At 48.7% G+C, this 24,400-nt stretch overlaps 2 protein-coding genes across 2 annotated transcripts in view; both read right to left on the bottom strand.

Annotated features, from left to right (window-relative positions):
- LOC142575894 (uncharacterized) overlaps positions 1 to 823 on the bottom strand; it is a 57,894-nt gene extending 57,071 nt beyond the window's left edge. The window contains exon 1 of the mRNA XM_075685674.1: positions 180 to 823. The gene's annotated coding sequence lies outside the window, so the exon portion shown is untranslated. The remainder of the gene's footprint in view (positions 1 to 179) is intronic.
- A 445-nt stretch (positions 824 to 1,268) lies between these two features.
- LOC142575895 (uncharacterized) lies at positions 1,269 to 23,992 on the bottom strand. The gene is made up of 5 exons (XM_075685675.1): positions 23,972 to 23,992; positions 11,853 to 11,914; positions 11,186 to 11,354; positions 8,023 to 8,147; positions 1,269 to 1,629 (listed from the first exon to the last, which is right to left on the bottom strand). The coding sequence occupies exons 3-5, from the start codon at positions 11,350 to 11,352 to the stop codon at positions 1,415 to 1,417; spliced, it is 507 nt and encodes a 168-aa protein (XP_075541790.1). The 5' UTR covers positions 11,353 to 11,354; positions 11,853 to 11,914; positions 23,972 to 23,992; the 3' UTR covers positions 1,269 to 1,414.
- Positions 23,993 to 24,400: the final 408 nt, after the last annotated feature.

Below are 24,400 nucleotides of genomic sequence, written 5' to 3'. Positions count from 1 at the left end.
GGGTTCTTTAACATGCACCTAAACCTAAGTACACGGGCGTTTTCGCAGTTGAATGTTTAATATGCGGTATCAATCTAGAACACGGCTTCATTCAGTGCTCATACACTGCACGGTTTCAAATTCTGTTTTTCATATGGGGGCGTCCCAACTATCCCAACGCTCCTGAGTTCACTGCTCACCAATGGCGCCATGCAGCTGGCCGGCACTCTCTCAAGTGGTCGAGACCTCAGCCTGGATATGCCTCAGGTCATGGATACCTTGGGCCTGGATTCTTAGGCCGTGCATTGAATCTACTGTGTCCTCTAAGTCGACGGCATTCTCTGGAGCCTTACGACTGTTTCAGATGCTGCGACTGGAACGAAAAAAAACCGGTACAGCCACGCGGGTCGCAACGCGACATTTAGTGGGCTCATTGCATACTATTGCAATTTCAAAACTGCGGCTGGTGCGACGCCCAGGGTTGTTTGCTGCCAGATTTTGTGGCAAACGCCGCATAATTTGTCATATGTAATGAATAGCCTGTGTGTTGCAATATCATTGACCAGTTCTTAATAGGAGCAAGTAATACGCGTGCTTTGTCATCTAAAAACACTTCGATGTTTAAATTCGTTTTGGAGTACGCAACAGCTTTTCTTGAAGTTGAGTGCGAGGAGACATGGTGGACGTAAACAGCTGTTCGCAGCTGATGGTTCAGCACTGTGTGCTGCCTCGTGACTCTCTCGTTTTTCCCGCGTTGCAACAAATTACAAGAGGACCTATCAACAAGCACATATAGCTATCCTCATCGCATATACGCAACATTCAGAATTCGGCTGCAGCGAAGTCGTCATTTAAGCGCCGAGAGATCCTCGCGCTACCCTTCCTTGGCGTCAGCTTTTGAAAAAATTATACATTGAGAAGTATTCTTTTTCTCTCATGTGAACTCTACACGTAACGTGCGGCACCATCCGGAGCTGTCTCCGCAGCCGCCTTTCCTTTATGCGCAGGGTTCTCGGGCGGTATCGTGACCGCAGTGGCTCGAACGGCATGTTCGAAACGTTATCTGCTCACATCTACAGAGTCAAAATTTAAATATTTCAGGAAAGTAGCAGAAAATTATTAACCAATTTAGGTAACAATTGACATGCAAAGGTTGCTTCTTGTTCATTTGACAGTTTTCTATGGGACAACTTAACTGCAGTTTGTTACAAGCAGTACATGTATTTACGGGAACAGAGCGTCCGCGGAGGTTCAGCGTTACACTATAGAAATAGTACATTACAAGCAGCGAAGACCGCAACATTTATTGGGAAGTCGCTCGCAAAATCGCAGCCTTGAGTCAGGGAAACAACGAAGCTGTCAATGGAGCCATTTTGTTCAGTAACAAAAAAAGTACCATAGACCGGCTCTTCTCTATATCCATGCACTTGCTTGTCTAGTAAAGGGTGATCCTCTTCGTTATGGGAACACGGCATATGTGGCAACTGGTGAGATTTTCGGCACAGGCAGCGCACGCTGTGTGACCGCAGAGGAATGCAACGTTTCGCCTGCTCTCCATGCAAATGTCACACTGTAAGGCCATTTCAAGCTCCTGAAGTTTTGTCTCCAGTTCCGCCTGAGCAGCGCAATCCGCATTAGGACTTGTTGGAGCTGTTGGAAGCAAAAAAAAAAAAAAAGACAGAACGAGTTTAGAGACGGAGACCGTCAGAGTTAAGAGAAGGAATCGCCCGGAAACGGAAGCAGAGATTGATCCAGTTGGATACTCTGCATGGGCAAATTCGCAAGATACTTAAAGCTACCGGATCTCTGCTATATTTGCGCTGCCATAGAGAAAACGTTCGTGTTCACTGCGTTTGTAGACAGATCACCAGCCCCAAAAGTTCTGCTTCTTCTATCCTAAACTGTCTCGGCACATTTTTAGCTTCCGCTACTGGGCAGCGCAACTGCGCATGCCCTGTTCACTCAGTGGCGAGTGCGCTCTAACGAACCGGCGCTTTGCTCCGCTGGCAAGCTCGCCGAGCGAGTGCACAAGAATTAGACAGCCCTGCCTTGGTTACCGCGCAACCTAAATTTTTTCTATGTTATGATACACCCATGTCAAGTAATAAAAGAAAACGCTAAATATATAACGTCAAATGCCACAAAAATTTCAATGGATTATAAGAAAATATTTCGCAAGGAACCTCGTTAAAGGTATTACAAGTTAATGTTTTTATGGCAGTGCCAGATTTTACTATTCCGTGAGTAACTGAGTAACTATTCATGCACGCGCGTGCATGAGTGAGTAACTGGAAATGTCGTGCTAAAGATGTCTAATAGCACTTGAGCAGAATCTTTTTAGAACCGTGCGTTATTTCTTACCCTTTCAGTATGGCGAATTACTTTTATAGATAAATTAGTTAACGCAGAAAACCGCGTTGGATTGTCGTACGAACCTTCATGAATTCAATAGCAGGCCAGTTTGGCTTGCGTTGCGTTGAATGCGCCATCACTGGAGCTCTGGGATATTGGAATAGGTGGTGTGTTGCTGTGAATTAATGCAAATCGGTGCAAAATTCATGACTTGTTTACATTTACAAGCACTTATTTTCGTTTTTTCTGTCCTTGTTCGATTATCGCTGTGGCTAGCCGCATAAAACATCTTGCTTATTATAAATGTACTCATGGTGATAAGCCTGCAGTTGAATTTCAGGCGACAAAAACAGAGTTACCCTCCGGGTGCATCTACAGTCTCTCTTACCTATTCATCACACACACGCACACCTGCACGTACACGCAAGCACGCACATGCACATGCACACACTCACACGTGCACGTACAAACACGCGCCCATCCATACGTACATGCACACACAGACCGCAGGCCCACACACATACACAAACATGCACGCACACTGCACGCACGCACGCATGAACACACGCCGCACGCCCACACACGTGCACGCACGCATGCACACACACACAGGTGCACGCTCGCACATACGTACACACACACTGCACGCCTTTACATACACGCACCCACCCACACGTGCACGCACGCATGCACACACACACACACATGCACAGACACACACGTGTACGCACGCACACACCGCATGCCCACAATACACGTGCACGCACGCATGCACGCGCACACACGCACACCCACCCACACGTGCACGCACGCATGCACGCACACATTCACGTTGTTACGATCGGCCTGCAGGTGTAGAGACCTCAGAACCTCTCCCAGCCCGCTGCGACGAGTCGCATTGTAAAGCCAAAAAAATGAGCCTCCTCGGTCAGCCTAACGGCACCAGCAAGGCTAGCCACGTTTGGCGGACCGAGTATCGTTAGTTGGTGCACTGTCGCCTTCATGGTCGAATTGGAGCAAGATAACTCCTAGAAAAGGTTGTTTTACGCCGCTTTCTCACGGGTCCCAGTAATCGTCACAGTCGTTTGACAGACGCGGCGGCTAACTGCGGAGTCATCTCTGGAATCAAGAGGCGCCAACTTGAGCCAAGCGATACAACTCATGTCTACGAGGACCCTCTCCGCTCGGTGTGCTTAGTGAAACAAAAGCGCGGGAATGAGTGTGTGATGTCTCGCCCTCAAAGGCGGGTTGACTACGACTACGACGACTTTGGGCGATCCGATTGGACGAAGGTTGGACGGCAGTTTACCCCCATCTAGGGATCTAGAGAGGACAGAGTGTTTTTAAGCAGCCGTTTTCGGCTGCTCGGTGTGCTTCGTTTCCAGTCATGCTAGACTGATGAAATGTAACGTTCGCCTGTCTTCATGTAGTTATTGTAAATAAATCCCGTACTCCTAGTTATCGGTGCGAGCAACCTCCTCCTTTCAACCACGTCCCAAGCATGGATGAGTTGGACGACGGCATGGGTTAGCTACCACATTTTTAAATGCCCGACTGCAACCCGAACAACTGGTAGCCAGCGGTGGGATTGTCTTACAACCCGTACAACTGGTTGCCAGCGGTGGGATTGTCCTACAACCCGTAAAACTGGTTGCCAGCGCTGGGATTGTCCTACAACTCGTACAACTGGTTGGCAGCGGTGGGGTTGTCCTACAACTCGTAGGCAGCAATGAGATCACACGGACTTTGGGACATGGTGACCGACCGGTATCCCGATCAAGTTGGAGGCGACTTGGGATTGACCACCTCTTACAACTGACTGGATATGGCGGAGAAGGACTGGTGATATGGTGTTGCTTGAGTGGGTAAGCGTTTGGTTTTAGCTGTAAGGTTTACCAGGCTTCATTTTCTCTGGGTTTGTAGGTTTGAATCGCTGGGGATCTTTTACTTGTATTCTGAATGGCGTGGGTATCGCAGCGAGTATTGTGACAGCAGAGCCAAAGCTTAAAGCAGCGACCATGTGTCCTATTGTGTTTGACGAGAGCTGACCTGTTGTGGTTGTGTGGAGAGCTCCAGGTAGACGTAGAGGAGGACTTGACGGAAATAGAAATTCGTAAGACCACTCTCCAAAGTGACAATGATTTGAAACGCATCCAACAACTAGGTAAACGAATTCTAAGCAAAAGACAGGAACAGGAAGCAATTCCGCAAGAACAGGAAGAAACTAGGCAGAAACTGAAAAGAATTTGGCAGGTAAAGGGCCTAACAGAAGTAACGAGGCAGTACGTTGCTGCATTGAACAAAGAGATTCAAGGTTTGGAGCAGGAAATCGAACGAAGACAACAGTGGCTTGAGAAATCTGTAGGCTGGACGCAGCGAAAGTGGGAGGAAGTCGATAGCAGATTTTGGTCGAAAGCCGAGAGAAGGAGTAGTACCTGCGAGATTAGCCGCACGTTCATAGGTGAACTCAAAGTGCTAGCAGCTAACGATGCCTTAGTGGCAACAGAGGCCGTTAAAAGCCGTAGTGAGAGCGACGAGGTGATGTGCCAAGAGAGCATTGTGGAGACAGCTAGGCCAGCTGTGAATGAATTGGTAAAGTCACCGCGCGTGTGCGTCGCAGGTAATATTAACGAGGTAGTTAACGAAGTACAGAGTACTGCTGACCCGACAGACGCGAGCACCCATGTCGAGTCGGATCTGCGTGCCGAAGCGCAGTGCCAGCTAGACGATGCAGTTGAGGGTAGTTCGCAGGATTGCGAGCTGCATGGCTCAAGGGAAGACAACTGCTTTGTTCAGGGATTGGTGCAGCTGTCCGCCAGTCTATGTAGCCAAGAGAGGGATGATATAGTTTTGAATCAATCGGAGTGTGCGGGTGAGACAGCGATCGAGACCGACGAGCTGTGTGCCGATGCACAGGGTGAGCGGGCAATGCAGTAGAGGGCAGTTCGCAGGAGTGCGAGTTGCATAGCTAGAGTATTACAGAGTCGGTTGAGCTGTCCGCCAGTCGAGGCAAAGAGAGAGTTGATTTAAATGAAAATCACCCAGGCTGTGCGGATAGGAGTGCGATCCGGGCCGACGAGATGTGTACCGGCAAGCACGAGTCACGAGAAGGCGGCATGAAAGGGAGCGCGAGAAAAAGGCGCCGTAGAAGGAAGCGCGGTAAAAGTCGGAATACGGTGAATAATGTAGTGCAGCCAAAGACGGCGACAGACACAACAAGGCAGGGCGCGAAGAAAAGAAAGGTGCGGTCGTCGTTGACGACGTTGGCGCATCAAGCACGTTCGAGACACCGGTCAAAAAGAGACCGAGAAGCATGTTCTGCGCGAACGCGGACAAAGGGCACGGGGCACTTATGTTCCTCGTCGTTCGGTCGTTATTTTCGGCGTGCAGCATGCAGTGCGAAAGAGCGCAAGGTGGCAGGACGAGACGAGGTGGTAGGAAGTCGTGACGCGGTCAGTCGAGTTCGTGATGAATGCCTGGCACCAGAATGCAAGTTAGCAAGAGACTGCAACGTCTTGAAGGAGCTGATATGATAGTGTGTCAGTCTTTTGTTGTTCCTGGGTAGCCAGAATGGCTTTCGAACAGCGACCACCTCGAGTACGGCTAAAAAGTACGAGTCTGTCGTAAACGGTTAGAACGGGAGACCACGACAGGTTCCGTAGAAATGAAACGTGTTGTTTTGTTTTATTTTTGAGCATTTGAACATTTTCGCGATTTGAGACTAGAGTTTCTTTCAAAATGTAAGGTATGAGCTTTATTTATGTTTTCGTTTGAGAAGCTCCTATGTTTGAAAGATGTGTTTTATGTAAACCTTTAGTTTCGCGAGGTGTTAACGAGTAGATAGGCTTTTTTTTTGTGAGTAACCTGAAGCGTCAAGGTTATTGGTGAGAGGCCTGTGGTAACGCGTTTGTGTATTATTTAACCTTCTTTTTTTAGAAGTGCTTTCGAAGCTTCTAAGTTTAAGCGCGTAGGTTTTCAGTAAGTGCGCACTGAGAAGCGTTTTTAGTTCCATTAGCGCGTGTCCTGTGCGAATGGAAGAAAGCAGAATGTTTGTGATTGGGTCGCTCGTGTGCGTTGAGGGCGGCCGCGTTCTGAATTTTCTAGTAAGCGTGCGTTGAACTAGTTATTAGAAGGATAATTTTTTAAGGTTCTTCTGAGTTGCTAAGTTATGCAAGTTTATTTGTTATATTTAGGTACGTGTCCTGTATGGACTAGAGGAAGAAACGTGAGTAAGCGTTATGAAAAGTTTGCTTAAGACGCAAACACGCGTTGTGAATAGGGACCACAAAGCTAGCGCGATTGCTGTTACGTACTTATAGAGTTGATGAGACTATTCGGTGGCACCAGTACACGCGATAACTACGCCTCTGCGATAGGGTAAGAACAGGCCGTTCGTGAAGTTAGGCTGCTTAAGTTATGTTGGGGGATTGGCGGTATAGAGCTTTCGGTTTAGTTCGGCGTAAACATTTGCTCTCGTGCAGCGCGACAGCCGGGTTTGGTTAAATTCAAGGGTAACGTGAACGCTCGCTGTGGCAGCACAAAATTTTGGGGTTCCCAGTTGAGCGGGTTACGTTGAAATTTGATAGGAAGCCTGGTGGGTTAACGGCAGATTCCGGGCATTTGCACTCTGAGTAGCATTGTGTTGCCGGAATCGACTCTTTTGTGCCGGTTGTTGTGAGATGGTTTAAGGCATTCCAAGTGCGCAGTTGTTGCAGAGAGCAAAGCCATATTCTTGCTCGCCAGCCATTCTCTTCCTGCCCAGCGGTTATCAGCACTGGCCAGTCGAGATTTTCTAGGTCATGGAGCAGCTGTTACGATCGGTCTGCAGGGGTAGTGAACTTCGAACCTCTCCCAGCCCGCTGTGACGAGTTGCTTTTAAAGCCAACAATGCGCTTCCTCCGACAGCCCAACGGCGCCAGCAAGGCTAGCCACGTTTGGCGGACCGAGTATTGTTAGTTGGTTTGCTGTCGCTTTCACGATCTAATTGGAGCAAGATAACTCCTGGAAAAGGGCGTTTTACGTCGCTTACTCACGGGCCCCAGTAATCGTCACAGTCGTTTGACAGACGCGGCGGCTAACTGCGGAGTCAGCTCTGGAATCAAGAGGCGCCAGCTTGAGCCAAGCGATACAACCCATGTTTACGAGGACCCTCTCCGCTCGGTGTGTTCAGTGAAACAAAAGCGCGGGAATGAGTGTGTGATGTCTCGCCCTCAAAGGCGGGTCGACTACGACTGCGACGACTTTGGACGGTCCGATTGGACAAAGGTTGGACGGCAGTTTTCCCTCACCTAGAGATCTAGGGAGGACAGAGGGTTTTTAAGCAGCCATTTTCGGTTGCTCGGTGTGCTTCGTTTTCAGTCATGCTAGACTGATGAAATGTAACGTTCTCCTGTCTTCATGTAGTTATTGTAAATAAATTCCGTACCCCTAGTTCTCGATGAGAGCAAGCTCCTCCCTTCAACCACGTCCCAAGCGTGGATGAGTTGGACGACGGCAAGGGCCCGCTACCACATTTTTACATGCCAGACTACAACTCGAACAACTGGTAGCCAGTGGTGAGGTTGTCCTACAACCAGTATAACTGGTTGCCAGCGGTGGGCTTGTCCTACAGCTCGTACAACGCACGTGAGCACCCACGCACCCTTTCCACCCGCACACAACATGGTGTGAAAGACAAGCAAGCTGTCTCACCCTCTTCTACAATGTGAGCCGTCTCATCTTTCTCTCTCTGTCCATCTTCCTGATCGACCTTGTCTTCCATTACTCTGCATTCAGGCTGTGTCCTTGTCAGTTGCTGTCTAGGTAGTACAGGTATTCTGCAATTGTAAAAAGATATATATAGCCATCATTAGCAATAAGGTCAGCGCAGAGGAATTATTACGTGCTTCAGAGCATACGCTTCACAGTGGTCATTCCACAGAGCACATGGTAGAGTAGGATGAAAAGACAAGCATTTAAGAGGAAGCTTTAGCTCGGGTGCTCCTATCTGAATACATGTAAATGGAGAACTCGTTCTTCTCGGCAACCACTGCACTAAATTTGACGAGGTTTGTTGCATTAAAAAACACTTAAAATCTGGTGACTGTTGTTTTCTAATTTTTGAGTTAGGTCATCAATATTTTATAAAAAGTTGGCAAAAATCGAAAAGTTTCATAGAACGAAACTATCAAGTTTACAACCCTGTAACTCAATAATGAAAAATGATAATACCATTCTGTGAATTCCATCTAATAGTACATCCAAAGCGGACAAAATTGACATGTTACACATGAATATAAAAAAATTTGGTAATATGGAAATACAGCTTTTGCAGAACCATTGTAACCAACGTAACAAATTCACATAAAATGTAATATGACACATAGAATTTGTCCGCTTTGAATGGGCTAATGGATTCGTTCACAGAACCACGATATCTGTTCTTGATGCAGAGCTATGAATTTGTAAACTTCGTGCTTCTGCTTTTTTCAAACTTTCGCATTTTTGAAAATTCCTTTAACAAAATTCAAGTCCTAAATCGAAATTCCGCTTCCAGCAGTCACTAGAACTTCCCTTTCTCTTTCAAATGCAACAAATTTGATTAATATCGGTGCAGGAGTTATCTCAGAAAAACGTATTTGCGTTTTACATGTATTTGAATAGGCCGCGTCACAGTTTGGCCCGAGCTAAAGCTTCCTCTCAAATAAACTTTGGATATGTGCGAGACACAATGAAACATAGGTGGCCAGCTGCACTAAACTGTTGGTTTCGATGGTTGCCGCACAGCCACCCCTATGAATATACGTGTGCTTGGGCAAAATCAGCAGCAAATGCGAGTACTTATACTTTTCTCACGCTTCCCGCAAGAATTACTCGGCGAATGTTCATAATGACCGCATCTTTATTATTTTATTGATATAGCAATTATACGGACACTCCAGGCACATTTTTTGCCGTTGTCGTTGCCGTGATGTTCTGTATAAAGTCCAAGGGCGACAACACCGTCTCCGCGCATCGTATGCATCATGTGCGTGTGAAAGCACACAAGGGAAGCTTACGATCGCGGCTAAATCTGGCGCCCGCGAAAGAGGAGGTAGGAAGCGGAGAGCAAACGCGCCGTCTTATGTCGCGCCAAAGGCCGTGGGGGAAGGGGAGGGAGGGAGGGGGAGGGAAGGGCGTCGCTTTGCTCCGGCGGCTACGCGCATTTCGCGACCGGGCGCAAGGGCAACCGACGACCGCGGCTCAATCTCGTGCGCTATATTTGGAGGAAAGTGGGGAGGCAGCGCGGGGGGAGGGGGGCGGCTTCGGCTCCGCCAACAAGTGCGTACTTTGCACGGCTGCGCGCGGTCTGGTGCACCATGTCTTGAAAGGGATCTGCAGACGGCTCATACTTTAGTGCGCGCTGCGTTCTAGCCGCTCTTGCGTTGAAGCGAGAAACGGAACGAAGGTCACTGCGCACGCTGCTGTTGCAGCGGTGGCTCACACCAGCGCTTTGACAGCGAGTATCCGCGCTCATCGAGTGTGGTATGTTCATGTTTGCTTGTGCCCGCTGGCGCCATGCTTGTTAACTCACTAAGCAAGCGAATGTTTCCGAGTTTATGCGGCCAATAAAACTACTATCCTTATTCGTATAGCTGCCTACTAATTTGCTGTCGCAATCGATACTTCGCCTTTCGGGTGAAACTGCCAGTCTTTTCTTATCTTCCTTCATCTCTTCTTCTCCCTTTCTCCCTCGCCATGTGTAGGGTAGCCAATCGTGCACGTCCTCGGTTAACCTCCGTGCCATTCCCTCTTCATTTCTCTCTTTCACTCTCTCGCATACACGCACTCAAGAAATATTCCCCTTGCAACTGCTTCGCGTCTTTTCTAGGACTCTTCGACAATCTTTGAATAATTTGAATCCTTTGGTTGCACCAGACGAGCGGGACGTGCAAAACATGGAATGAACTATTAACGGCTAATGATGTAAAATGTACTTTCATATTGATAACGTTGCAGCCTGCCCGACAAGGAACGACGACAGAAAATTTCCCAGGAAATCGTGAAAAACTTTCCGTATGCCAGACGTCTTGTTACTTGGACCAAGCTTTCTATCAACTTGCCAATGTGACAGTGTTTGGCAGGTACTGAGGATGTTATTGTGATTCACCGGCTCTGTTTGCAATTTGTCCAAATAAGGGTGTTTCGCTTAACTTTAGCCAAACTTTAAAAATATGCAAATGTTACGTAGATGGACAGCATCACGGTAACGTTTTTTGCCGTCCCTTGGAGATACTCAGATTATTTCTTGCATTCCGCCGAATGGTAAAGCTAATATAAATTAATTAATAAACTTCTAACTCAATATATTTAAATGAAAAGTGTCAATGAGAAAACTGTAGAGCAAGATGAGAAACTCCCGATACAGATTTCTGTTGTTGAATGCGTGAATTCAATGATGTGTCTTTCCGAGCGTGAAAGAAGCCCGCGACTACACGCAAATTGCCTCGAGCGGCCAGTCGCGCGACATCCACTGCCATGGTCATGCGTGGCTCACAGGATTAGATCGAGTACATACGTAGACATCAAAGAAACTGGAGGGGAAAACAGCGCCGCGGTAGCTCAGTTTGTAAAAGCATCGCGCACGCATAATTCGAAGACGTGGGCTCGCTTCCCACCTGCGGCCAGTTGTATTACATTCTTCACTCACTTTATTTCTACATTTCAATTAAAATACAAGTAATTTACCCTATTACTTCCTTGGCGTCATTGTCCGTTGGCTTTATATGGTCGTGACTGCCGAATATCGGCTCACTCGGTTTGCCTTTTTATTTTATCTTTTTTGTTTGTCTAGGTATAGCAACGAAGCGTCTGACGAAAGCAAAGCCGCGCTTACCCTCTGCAACCTGGCACTTCGAAGCGCAAGAAGGCATGACTGAGCTCGTGCTTTCCCACAGCGTAGCAGGTTGTGCAAAGGTCGTAGTTGAGACACACGGCGCACTTCCAGCGAGTCCCGATGATGTCGTGCTCGTCACAGACGTCGCAGGTGATGCCTCTGAACATAACTGTAAGGCATGGCAGAAGTGTAAGAACACTACCGCGCCTAATTACCTTGTCTTGCGCAAATACCGCTAATAGAAGCGGGAAACATAACTGCTGCGTAGAGCTGCGAGGTCAATAAATTCTTGTTTGTTTGGACTGTCGATAAAAATTAACTAAAGGGAAACGCAATGTGGCCGCTGGGGTGCGTTGAACACGTGGGGCTGTGCGAGTGAAAGGAGTGGGTGGGTAAATGGGCTCATTTTTTATGTTATTTATATATATTGTGACAAGTATCCTGGCCTTTTTATTTTACTGCGTGCCTGTCTTGAATAAAATTTCGCAGCGACTTCTAGCATCGTTAATTTTGTTTTCTTTATTGACTGAAATCCATGTTCGCTTACTATACCAAATCAACACGTAGTGTCAAGACACCAACATATATTTGACATGGCAAGCCACATAAAGAACCACCACCTTTCGGCAGGCTTTCACCGCTTTTCGAGCTCAAGACTGCCTCATACCTCCGTGGGAGATGCCTTTGGCGTCCGGTTGAGCTGAGCCTTGCTTCGGGGACACTTTTATTCTGCAAGAAGAATTGTGTCAACTATCATATATCAACAGAACATTGAAAAAAAGAAAGCTTTTCGCTCGTAAGTGCTGTTTTTCGTTGACCGGATTCTGTCCAACAGTGCGAATGGTTGGCATGTGCTTCTACGAAGAGCCTCGTGCGCGACCGATCGCGGGACTGCGAACGACGCTCAGGTGACGTCAGCGGGAAGACTCGTCTTTGTCGTCTGCTACGCTCCGGCTTGAATAGTTCGAGTGTACAACGTCACTGTAGCTGCATTCTCATTCGTTTGTTCGCGCTATGACCGCGTGCTCGCGTAGCACGGCGCTCTCAAATTACTACCTATATCTATTTGAAGTACTAAATTTATAAATGCCAACATTATGAGCCCAACCAGGTTATAAACTTAACGTACCTTTCATTACAACACAGCCGTCGTGATCAGGGGCACGACTTCATGTCTCAGTTACATAGCAACACGCCGAGTAAGGAACTAGAGTTCACACAGCTATGGAAACGAAGCACGATCTGCTCATTTGCGAAACTTCGCGTTTACTAACCGGTAATGTAGTTGAACGCAAACGTCACATTTCGCTCAGAATTTTAGTCATTTAGTGTTACCTATATAAAGCTTTTACTGACAAGAAAATTCTTATTTAACGAGTGGTGGATCCGGGACATTTTCGCGCCCCGTTGTATATCATGTTTGACAATGATGAAGCATGCTTTACACTATCTTTTTCCAAACAAATCTCCTTACCCCTTTTCAGCGCGCAAATCGTATGTTTATTTAGGTTAGCATGATTATACTGTTCCTGTTCAACGGAGTTCACATGACCGGAAACGATTAGAAAAACATCGCTTTATCAGTGGAAGAGTAAAAATATTATATGACGAAAAAATTTCAACGATGATTACGATACTCCCTTATGCGAAATTTGGGCTCAGTTCTATACGTGTTTTCATTTCGCGATATACTGGCTGGCGCGGACAATATCCCTCGTGCGGCACGTTGCAGACGGAGCGAAGTGCGGCGTTACTGCCTCACTAATCGGGAGGTCGCGAGAGGCAGCGCGCAGGTGACGCGTGGTATAGCGGTTCACAGCAGCCGCCGCAGACAGGCCTCCGCTCATTCAGCGCTTTGTTTCCATATATGGTATCGATGGTGTCATCGGTGAACGGACGACTCGCATTACTCTGGCGCCATCTTGTAACCATCGTCGCCGCAGAGCCCGTCTTGCACGGCACTACGCTTCTCACCTTTTCGCCACACCCTCCTCCTCCACTTTCCTCTTCGCGCTCTCTTCGGTAACGCCGTCTTTCACCACCCACTGCGCTCCGTGTTCGTTCTTTCATCCTTCGCTGTGCTTGTTCGCTCGGTTACACCGAGGACGGCGACGCCCGCCGCAGGAACGGGCCGCTTTCTAAAGAAAGAAAATAAAAATATCCAGTGATTGGATTGGAGCCAACTTTATATGTGCCTGCAGTTGCGTGATCGCGCGCCCCGAAGAGGGCCTACGTCATCTACGAAGTCGCCGTTACACGGCGCGGATCTCCGCTCGCCGTTGCCAGTTCGTTAGGTCCCTGCATTTCGAGCGTCCCGAGGACCTGCTGGACAGCCCAGAGCTGTTCATCTTAATCGTAGCTTTTCGCGGCTGCCTCGAGCCGCGGTGGGATCGTTCTTGATTTTGCTTCTGGATTTTTAACGCAGTCCCACAACACGTGCGTGTAATCTGCCGTCTCCCTCCGGCAGACTCTGCACTTATCGGTCGGATATGTCTCGGGGTACAAGCGATGCAACAGTCCCGGGCTTGGTAGCAATCCGGTCTGGAGCTGTCTCAGTAGTACCGCCTCCGCTCGACTCAGCCTCGGGTGCGGGGATGGGAGAGTCCGGCGAGCCAGTCGGTAGGCCTTGGCGATTTCGTTGTAGTCCGTCATGCGGTCCTTGGTTCCGAACCACGTCGGACGGTCTGTCACCGGGGCGCGGTTGGTGAGCGCTCGCGCCACTGCGTGTGCCTTCTCATTGTGGTCCTCACTGCGTTCCGACGCGTCGCCCGCGTACGCCGGCAACCACTTGAGTCTTACTTTTCTGTCTTGTAGTTTGGCCGTTCGCAGTACGCGCTCGGCTTCCCTGCAGATTTGGCCTTTGTCGAAGTTTCGCACCACCTGTCTCGAGTCACTCAGCACCGTGTGGCAGTCTGCGTCGGCGATGGCCAGAGCGATGGCTACCTCCTACGCTTGTTCCGCTCCGGCGCTTTTCACGCTCGCTGCCGTCCTCGTGGCGCCAGTTGACGCCTGTATGACGACCGCTGCGAAGGCGTTCAGTTGGTATTCGGCCGCGTCCACGTACCGCGCGTGCTTGTTGTTGGCGTGCTGGTCGATGAGAGCCTTGGCCCTCGCCGCTCATCTTCCCTTGTTGAACTCGGTATTCATGTTCTTCGGTATGGGGTCGATTCTGGTCAGGCGTCGGACCTCTTCGGGGACGGGGCGTGATATCAACCTCGTCCGACCGCCCTATTCCCAGGTCGTCCAGTATCTTCCTCCCGGCTTTGGCCATGCACAGCCGCTCCAATTGAGAGGTCCGTTGCGCTTCGGCTAATTCAACGAGCGATTGCGTATCCTGAGTTGTAAAAAGCGGGTCTTGCTCGTGGACTCGAACAGGCCCAGCGCCGTCTTGTACGCTTTTCTGATGATCCCGTTGATTTTGTTACGTTCATGTTGCAGCCATCTGTGGTAGGCTGCAACGTACGCGACGTGGCTGAGGATGAAGGATTGGACGAGCCTAATTAGGCTCTCCTCTCTTATGCCAGCTTTCCGGGAAGTGACTCGTTTGAGGAGTCGTTGGCGTTGGCTGCTTTTGTCGTGAGACGGGTGATGGTTCCACCGTTTCTTCCGTGCTTGCCATGCCTATAGGATCCTAATTTTGCCGACCTTGGGGATCACGTTGCCGGATTTGGTTACGATTCTGATTTTTTCGTGTTCGCGTTGTCTGGTCTTGCCTCTGCTGTTCTTTGTAGGTGGGAGTATGAGAAGCTCCGATTTGCTCGGCGAACATCTTAGTCCGGTGCTTTCCAGCTGGTCTTTTATTGCGTCTACGGCGGCTTGCAGCGCGCCCTCGATGGGGGCGTGGCTGCCACCGGTCACCCACAGCGTGATATCGTCCGCGTAGATGGTGTGCCTGACGTCTTCGATGTCCGCGAGCTTTTCGGCCACTCCGATCATTACCAGGTTGAACAGCACCGGCGAAATGACCGATCCCTGCGGTGTGCCGGTGCTCCCGAGCTTCTTCTCTTGCGTCTGTAGGTCGCCTGCTCGTAGCTCGGCGGTCCTGTCCGTGAGGAAGTCCTTGATGTAGTTGTAGGATATTTCGCCCATGTTGAGCTTGGAGATATGGGACCGAATCGCTGAGTGTTTCACCTTATCGAAGGCGCTCGGCAGGTCGAGCCCTATGATTGCTTTGTTGTCGCGGGCGCTGCCGCGATCGTCGATGATTTGGTATTTGAGCTGCAGCATCGCGTCCTGCATGCTTAGGTGCTGTCTGAAGCCGATCACCAGGACCGGGTACAGCCCTTCTCGTTCCAGGTAATCTTGCCACCTGTTGAGCAGGGTGTTCTCCAGCACCTTGCCCACGCAGGACGTGAGCGAGATGGGCCGGAGGTTATCCGTGTCCGGCGGCTTCCCCGGCTTGGGGATCAGAATGGTCTTGGCTGTCTTCCACAGCTTTGGCAGCGCGCCCGCTCTCCAGCACTTGTTGAAGTATTTTGCGAGGTTCTCAATCGAGCCGTCGTGAAGGTTCTTGAGCGCCTTGTTCGTGACGAGGTCCGGGCCGGCTGCCGACCGGCTGTTGAGGTCGTGCAGGGCCGCGCGTACCTCCTCGACGTCGATGTCACGATCGAGCTTCGCGTTATGTAGGCCGCCGTACGGCGCGTGTTGTTCGGTGGGTGTAGTCGGCAGGTATTTGTCGTTAACGCTCCTGGTGACTTCGTCGGCGCCGTGTACCGCGACCACCCGATGTATGAGCCTGGTGAGTCTGTCCCTTTGCTGCGGCTTGGTCTTGGTTTCGTCGAGCAGGTGCCGCAGCAGGATCCCGCTTTGCATCTGCCCGTCTGCCGCGTTGCAGATCTCGTTCCACTGTGGCGTGTAGAGCGCGCAGCAGCGATCCTCGATCGCTCGGTTCAGCTCCGCTACTTTCTTTCTGAGTCTGCGGTTAAGCCGTTGTTTCTTCCAGCGATTGAGTATCGACTGTGTGGCTTCGATGAGATGCGCAAGCAGGCTGTATACTTTGTCGATCTCAGCGCCCGTTTTCATTTCTTTGGTCGCCTCGCGTACGCTCTTCGTGATTTCGGCCGTCCACGAGTCGATGTCTTTGATCTCGTCGTCACCGTCTCTCTTCTGGCTTCTGGCGTCTCGATAGCCATCCCAGTCTATCCATCTGTGTGTTTTGATACTGGTGTCGTTGTGTTCCGGTATGCCGATTTCCACGATGGTGTGGTTGCTGCCGAAGTCGGTCCCGGTGTTTCTCAAAATGATCGCGCCCCGGATGTCATTCTTGACGAACATAAGGTCCGGAGTGGTGTCCCGGGACATGGAGTTACCGATTCTCGTCGCATGTGTTGGGTCCGTGATGAGAGTGAAGTCGAGTTCCGTGGCGTCTTGGTACAGGTCGAGGCCCTTTGCTGTGTACTTGTTGTAGCCCCAGGCAGGGTTTATCGCGTTGAAATCTCCACACGCGATCAGCGTGTTGCGGCCCGCTGCGGTGCTGGCCCTGTGCAGTAATGTCTTGGATCTCTGCTTACTCTGCGATGGGTTGCTGTAGACGTTGAGCAAAAATATGCTTCCTTTTCTCTTCTTGCCCGGGATGATTTCGGTGAGTGTGTGCTCGATCTTGATATTGCTTTGCAGCTCGTGTTCGACGAACGGGAGTCCCTTCCTGACTAAGTGCACATGCCTCTCCCGTCGGGCGATCCCTTATGCACTCGGTAGCCGGGGAGGGACGGTAAGTCGGTTAGTGTCGCTTGGAATAGTATAACGTCCAGCTTGTGTGCGGAATGTGCGATGTGCTGTTGGATGACTACCTTCGTCCTTTCGAGGCCGCGACAGTTCCACTGCCACGCTGTTACACCTGCTGCTGCTGGTGTTGCGTTGGCGGCCATGATTGCGTTGGTGTGTACGGGGCTCCTTGGTTCGGTGGATGTTGCGCGAAGAGGGGCGCAAACGTCGGGTGGCTTACCATCGGCTGTAGGGTCCTTTCGATGTAAGCGAATCTGTTCGTGTTCTCGGCTTGGTAGGTCTCCATTGTTTGTTTCAATGCTGTCACTGCTGCGATGTTTGCCGTGATTAGCTGTTTGAGTTTGATGAATGTCGCTTAGAATTTGGCTTCGAGGCTGTCAATGCGATCGTTTTCTGTTTGCTTGCGCGTGGCCTCGACGGCTCGCTTCTTCGGTGCCGGTTCCTCTATGGCTGTCTCCTGGATGTTCGTGGTTGTTTCCTCGGTCTTGTGCTTGGCGTGGCTCTCTGTAGAGGCTCGTTGTTGCATAGCAGCAACTGACGGATCTCGGCGATCTCTCTCGTGAGGTTGTTGATGGTCACTCACAAAGCCGCGTTTTCTTGTCTTAGGGTATTGTTTGCTTCTCGCACCTTGTTCATGTCTTCTTTCTTCGTGGCTTCGGTGATTTTCTGCGCGTTCCTTATATTGTCCCCTTTCGCTGCGTCGACCCAGCTCACTCGCTCACGTGATGGTGGTCTTTTCCTGCTGAGGCTTCTCTTGAAGCAGCTGCTGTCTCTGGATTTAGGCGCGCGGTTCTCCGATGCGGTCCTTGACTTTCGTGCAGCTGGCGGCTTGTCGAGTGGCGGGAAATTGCTCTACGACAGCAGCTGGCGTTCGGCCTGACGGCGCTCCCATTGTCGCTTGCGCACTACGTAGGGGATCTTGTATTTCGCCTTGCACGTTCGGTCTCCGGTCGGGTGTTCGTCCCCGCACAACTTACATTTTTGGGTACAGCGATGATCTTCTGTAGGGTTCGCGAGTCCGCAGGCCAGGCACGTCTTGATTGTTGGGGTCGGGCACACGCCCTTGCGGTATCCCACTCGGCCGCACTGCTGGAAAGCGTTGATCTGTTTCCTGTAGAGGCGGCACGGTATCAGGGTGACTGCGTATCGGACGAAGTTCGGTACCTTGGGTCCCTGGAACACCAGGATCGCAGTGGTCGTGATTCCAATCTTTTTGCGCCCGCTGTTAGCGGGTTCCTCTCGTTGACGATGTTTCTATCTAGCTCGTCGGCGCTCGCGTCGATGAGGATGCCTCTGATGACGCCCTTTACGGTGTCGTGAGGTGCAGTGCGACATGCACTGACCTCGTAGGGTAGCCTTGAATAGAGATTTCCTGGATTTTAGCGTACCTTGCCGCGTTGTCTTCGTTCGGTGTACTGACGACCATGATGCTTGTTGCGTGTTGGGGCAGATGGTGCCCGCGGCGCTTTCCTCGCTCGTGGTCTTGGCCGCAGCGAGTATGGCCGCAGCGACGGTGGTGGTGCCGGTCTTGACGATGTCCAGTCCCCCTCTGGGTCTGACAACTATTTTGCTTTCTTCCAGTGGCATGGCTGGCATGCGTGCTACCTTGATGACTGAAGCTCTGACGTTCTTGTTGAATTTCGATCTCGTCCGTGTTTGACTCCTGCCGGGTCCGTCGGGCTTGCCGCTGGCGGGGGTCCGCTGGCGCAGCCTCGACATGCGTTCCCCCGCGAGCGTCCATCCTGCGTCGTTGTGGTATTCCTCAGGTGATATCTCTTTTCCTGGGAACTTGAACGCACATGTGATTGTCCGCTATCGTTGTTTGAGCGGGCGCCTCCATCTCGGAGCTGACGAGCGGCAGCCGCCGAGGAGTACGGCAGGTCGCTGTCGGTGCGACGGTGTTGGGCCTATAGCGTCCGCGGTACACGCCTAAGCCTAACAATCCTTCGCGCGGCGGCAGTAGAAGTAGTCACAAAATGTGTCAAAGAAAAAGGCACCTCTGGGGTCTGCTGGTATCGGTCGATGCCGCTCGTCTTCACGGACACATCGGTGCTAGCAAAACTTTGGTTCGAGGTAATTAGCACTGCGTAATTTGCTAGCAATCACCGAGCCGATCTGTGACTTGGGACGAGCACTTCTTCTTCGTCGTCGACCCTCCAGATCCAGTGAAAAATCCTTGTTTGACATCGTGGTGGTACGTAGAACGTTTTATCGCAACTTCGTATGTCCACTTGTTTGTCCTTTATTAAAATCAATTGTGTAAAAGAGGTCATCGGCGCTATGTTACGCTTGTATGTCCTCGTCTCTTTAACGCTCCTGTTACTTATTCGGTCAAGTACAAGAGCATCCAAAATTCTCTTATTTTAGTCTTAGTTTCTAATACGTATGACGTGCTTACAAAACAAAATATATTTAGAACGATGATTTAACTATGTTTGTAAAAACTTACCTGTTTTCGTTACGCAACAGCAATTAATTCCATCGCTGAACCAATCTCGCCCGCGAGCTGCTTATATATGGCGGCAGCCAAGAATGGTCGAGTTACTAACCTGTAGGGGACAAGCTGAGTCACTGTGGAAGTAATCACGCTTATTATTTATGTTTATTAATCACGACTACATGACTTCATCTTTTTTCTTTACAATTAATTCGGTGCCCCCTTTTACGAGACGTTCCATATATTCTAGAACTGCCGCGAACCTATCAACTGGCGGTCGGCGATACGCACTGAAACGTAGGCAGGAGCGCTTCGATGCTAGTTTCGTTAGTTTGCTATGATAAAACCAATCTTTTAAATTCAATGAATTGATAGATATGCGTTGTGTTTTCCTCGCACATAAATTCTTTTATTTTGTTACGAAAAGTGTCATAATGAAATATGCAACAAGTTTCAGGCAAGTCTGGGATCTGACAGTCAGCCGCAAAATGTTTTCGTGTCATTTTTTAAAATCGATTTCTAAATAGGTTTAGCTTGGAGCGCGTCGGGTAATTGAAAACTGCTAATACATCCCTTAACATTTTGCGTTAATGCTGTGCATTGGGGCGAAATACCGCATTTTTTCACGCACCCAAGTTACGGCTGAATTTTTAAACTGTCATAAAATGTCTTTCGTGATGTGCCTAAAGTTCTTCTGAGCTTGGGAACGAAACTGAAATGTCTGTGGCAAACGCGTCGTGCGACCTACCAAACATGGCGCGCTGTAGGCTGTGTTTGCACGCTGTAGACAAAGGCTGTATTTCTGCGCAGACTATGCAGCCGGAGACTAAATGCTACAGTTCATTGTGAAAAAAAAAGAGGGTGGAGCGATAAGCGCTTTTGAGAGCGCTACAACAACAGAACAGCGTTGACAAGAAACCCACGCTGTATACGCGCGTGTACACACGGATCTAGCAGACGACACTGGGAGCAATCCACGACAGGCGCAGTTAGAACAGCGACTTACTTCCCTCGATTTCCTAGCGAATAGTGTTCTGGAATATTCAGTAGATACGGTGCTACAAACCTGCAGACTCACATTGTTTCAAAATTGAAACAGGGCAGGCCAACCGACCGCGTCAAGCAGTTTTCACGAAGCGAGCACGCACGATGTGACAGCGCGGAGTCCCCCAGCTGACGTCACACGCGAGAGGGCGCCAGCCAAATTTCTCAAACTTCTCTGAAACTCTCTCGAGTGACGTCGAAGGGAGCATACATGCTGATTGGAAGGGCTTTCTCAGCGCAGCAGCAGCAGCGCGCGAAAGCGATAAGTGCTTTTCTTTTCTCTCTCATTTGGGTGTTGCCAAGTGTCAGGTTAAGCGGGGAATTTATATATATTATTTTTCATGCCTTTCAATTTCTTGGTCTTTCTGGTTAGATATACCTAAATAGGTAACGAACAATTGTATTTTTTTTCTACAAACAGGGTTACTTTCGTACGATGCCTTGTTAGTATAATAGGCGTCAAGGGGATGGCAAGATGAGGTGCTCCTCAGATGGAATACCGGGAAAAGAAAATGGTGGCAAGTGAGTTCGTGCAAGAGATAATTAAATGCACAAGTGAGCGCTGTGTGCATAACATTCGAAAAAGAGACCAGTGTAAAATAAGATTCCAGTGTAAAATAAGATTCCGTAACCATATAAGAGCACTCGGAGCTCCGACTAAGAATTCGCAAATAGCTATAAGTGATGAAGACAGTTAAACCTTCGAAGGAGGCGATGCGCTGCTGTTCATCAGAGACGTTATTAGGGGTAACTTCGGCACGAAAAAAAGCGAAGTTCTGACTTGAACAGATCCAGCAACAACAGAGAAGCCTGAGAGATCGGATATGCTACTATGTTGGAAATGCTACTTTGCTGAAAAAAAAAACAGAAGAAAGTCTCCCTCATAACGCGACCGCACGACCCGATGAAATTGCAATACAGTTAATCAAGCACCTCTTTCTCAAGAGCAAGGCACTAGAGGAAGTGATTAGAACGAAGAAAATTCCTGTTGGATGCCATGAAAGCAATACGAACCTCATCTCCAAAGACAAAGGTGATAAGGATAAGACAAGCTCGCACAGGCCAGTTACAGTAACGTCGACGATATACAGAATCGCAGAGCAAGCCATCAAAGTGGAGCTGTCGAAATGGTTGGAATAAAATGATCTACTGGGGGAACCGCAGAATGGTTTCGTACCGGTTAGCCGCTTAGAGAAAAATATGATTGTACTAAGTTCATAGAGATTTCAGTAGCTCAGAATAGACCTTAAGGGAAAGCATTACTAGATGTTAAAGGAGTTTACGTCAGAGTAGATTGGGAATTGTGGGCTATTCTCAAGCACGAAGGCATAGATGACGATTTCGTTGAGCTGCTGAGGGGTGTACAGGGCGTCCCAACTATCATGCACCAAGATTTAAGAATATGCCGGTGCATTCCGCCTAATTACATAATTAGTCTTAAATAATTATTCAACTTCTAAAATATTATATATAGATTAAAAGTCTCAATGTGAAAATTGTAGACCAACAAGAAAGAAACTCCCGATACAGCATTCTGTTGCTTAATACGCGCTGCATAAAAATGTTTTTTTCCGAGCGTGAAGGAAGCCCGCCAATAGATGCAAAGTGCCTCGATTGGCCAATCGCACTGCAGTTTTGCATGTATTCGCGAGCTTCTTGCATACTCGGAAAAACACATTTATGTAAAACGTATTGAGAAACAGAAAGCTGTATCGGGAGTTTTTTTCCTCTGCAATTTTCTCATTGACATTTTTCATCCAGTTATAATATTTTAGAAGTTGTATAGTTAATTAAGAATAATTATGACCAAACATGACGTATTCTTTTAGGGCGTCTTTTTTTTCTTCTTTTAAGCAAAACAATACGGCATGAAATGATAGAAAGATACTAGCTACGTTCTACAGAGACGGCATGTAACGGTTCAGAGAACGCGTTTGCCAAAATAGTCGTAAACTCTTGAGCATGTTAGCATGTACAGCGGCGCTCACCCTGAACTACTTAGTCTGTCGAAGCGCACAAATGAGTGCTCGAGGTCGTGCTTGTTGGACACGTAGCACGGAGCGCACAGGTCGTAATCGACGCACACGTCGCACTTCCAACGGGTTCCCGAAATGTTAGCCCTGCCACAGGCTTTGCAAGTGATGCCGTCAAACTCGTAAGCTACGAAAAAAAAAGAAAGACAAAGTGCAATATAGCCTATAGCATGCCTTTTCGTGCTGAAATTTATTCATCATGCCGCTTTAAATAATATATAGTGCCTTTTCGTTGTTAGTAACTTGGATCCACGTTTCCTCTTTAAGTTTATTGCTTTGCAAAAAATGTTGCCCCGGTAATTTACAAAACAACACTCCGGAACGCTGGACACAATTTGCTAATGAATGCAACGCAAATCATGGGTTGTGCGCCACTTACATGGGCTGAACTAAACGTAATCTTTCGCTAAGATTTTGGTTAGAAGGAAGAAAAGGTCGCGAAATTTAATTTGTTCTCTCTCCAATTTTGACGACGATATTACCGATAGAACGGCTTCTGAATTTTCGGACAAATCACCCTTTTTCAAAAAATGGCACTTTTTAAAGTTTTATTGTCTTTACTATGGCTTTTTGTGTTATTATGCCTTCATTCTCACACCCAGAAACACTGCCGTACGAGTGTAGGATCTGTAAGTATCTGTATAAAACTGATATTGAGCACAAACCCTCTTCAGATACAACTTACAAGCCAAAGTACGTATCTTGGTCCGAATTCATAAAGGTTTTCGTTCGTAACTGCTCTTTACCACTGGGCGGATGGCTGCCCTTGCTAATAATATGCCCAGGATCAGGATATGCTGGAAGTTTCTGTTAAGAATAATTCTAGCGTAAGATATTCTTTGTGAATATTTGATGCGTAAGAACTCATTTGGCGCACTCTGACTCAAGTCAGCACAGCGACGCCGGACACCTCAAACTCTAAACTATTAGGTGGGCGGCGTTTTGCGCATTTCCCTTTTACAGTGAAGCGGTTAGAACCACGCTGGGTTTCTCTTGACGTTCGCAAAGTATAATAAACATCGCCTGCATGAAAAAAATTCTGTACTAGTATTAGTCATGTACACTTCTTTATTTCTTGCGCGCGTGCACGGATCAGGCGGTAGGAAGTGGTCACGAAATGCGTTTAGGCAGGCATATTCAGGCATCCACTTCTAGGTGGCAATTACCAGTGATACGAGCTAATGCGTATGTCTTTTACCGATAACCTGAATTGATAGCCTAAATGGATAGCCTTTTCTTTATCTCTTGCTGACGATACAACCTCTATCCCCTGGTTACATTACCTCTACGGTTTGGTCCAGCGATAGTAATGCGACATGCAATTCATCTAAAGAAAGACATTCGCAGTAAGATGAACGCTTGAAGTGATGAGCAGTAGTTTTAAACAAGCAATGTCGCTGGAGCCAACGTTTCGGCAAGAGGACTCCGTCGTTCATCCTTGTTCAAACACTGGTCATCACATGATGCAGCGTCGCAGGCGGACATCAGATATTTCTAATGAACCCCAATGTCCAAATAGCCTCCTGTAGTCTCTTTCGAGGAGCTTACCTCCGGTTGGCAGGTCGCTCACTGCCGACGTGTCCGACAGCTTCCTTGGGGGCACATTAATTCTGGAAACATCAACATTCATGCTAAGGAACTCACCCCGTTTGACAACAAACAGCTCTTTAATGCCACATTCCAAGCCAACCATACCTGTCCCACTGCCTCTACGAAGAGAAGGTTAGCGCCTAAGCCCTATTCGTCGCCAATGTCACGCGGTGATTATTGGGAAAGTATAGCGGCCACCAGATGACGGTACCCTCCCCTATCGCGTTAAGCAAGGTGTTGGGACAGAAACGAGTGCCATAGCACAAAGGGCAGTGTATTGCACTTTGAAGCTCGAGCTGGCTATATGAGGATAAAAATAAATATACAGGAGCAAATAATCACTACCGCGTCAAGCATGTGCCTGTTGCAGAAAAAAAAAATCCGAAG

This window comes from Dermacentor variabilis, chromosome 3 (genome assembly GCF_050947875.1).
Source record: "Dermacentor variabilis isolate Ectoservices chromosome 3, ASM5094787v1, whole genome shotgun sequence".
Taxonomy (NCBI): Eukaryota; Metazoa; Arthropoda; class Arachnida; order Ixodida; family Ixodidae; genus Dermacentor; species Dermacentor variabilis.
The sequence above is the reverse complement of the archived record's forward strand: the minus strand, read 5'-3'. Positions and strand labels throughout refer to the sequence as shown.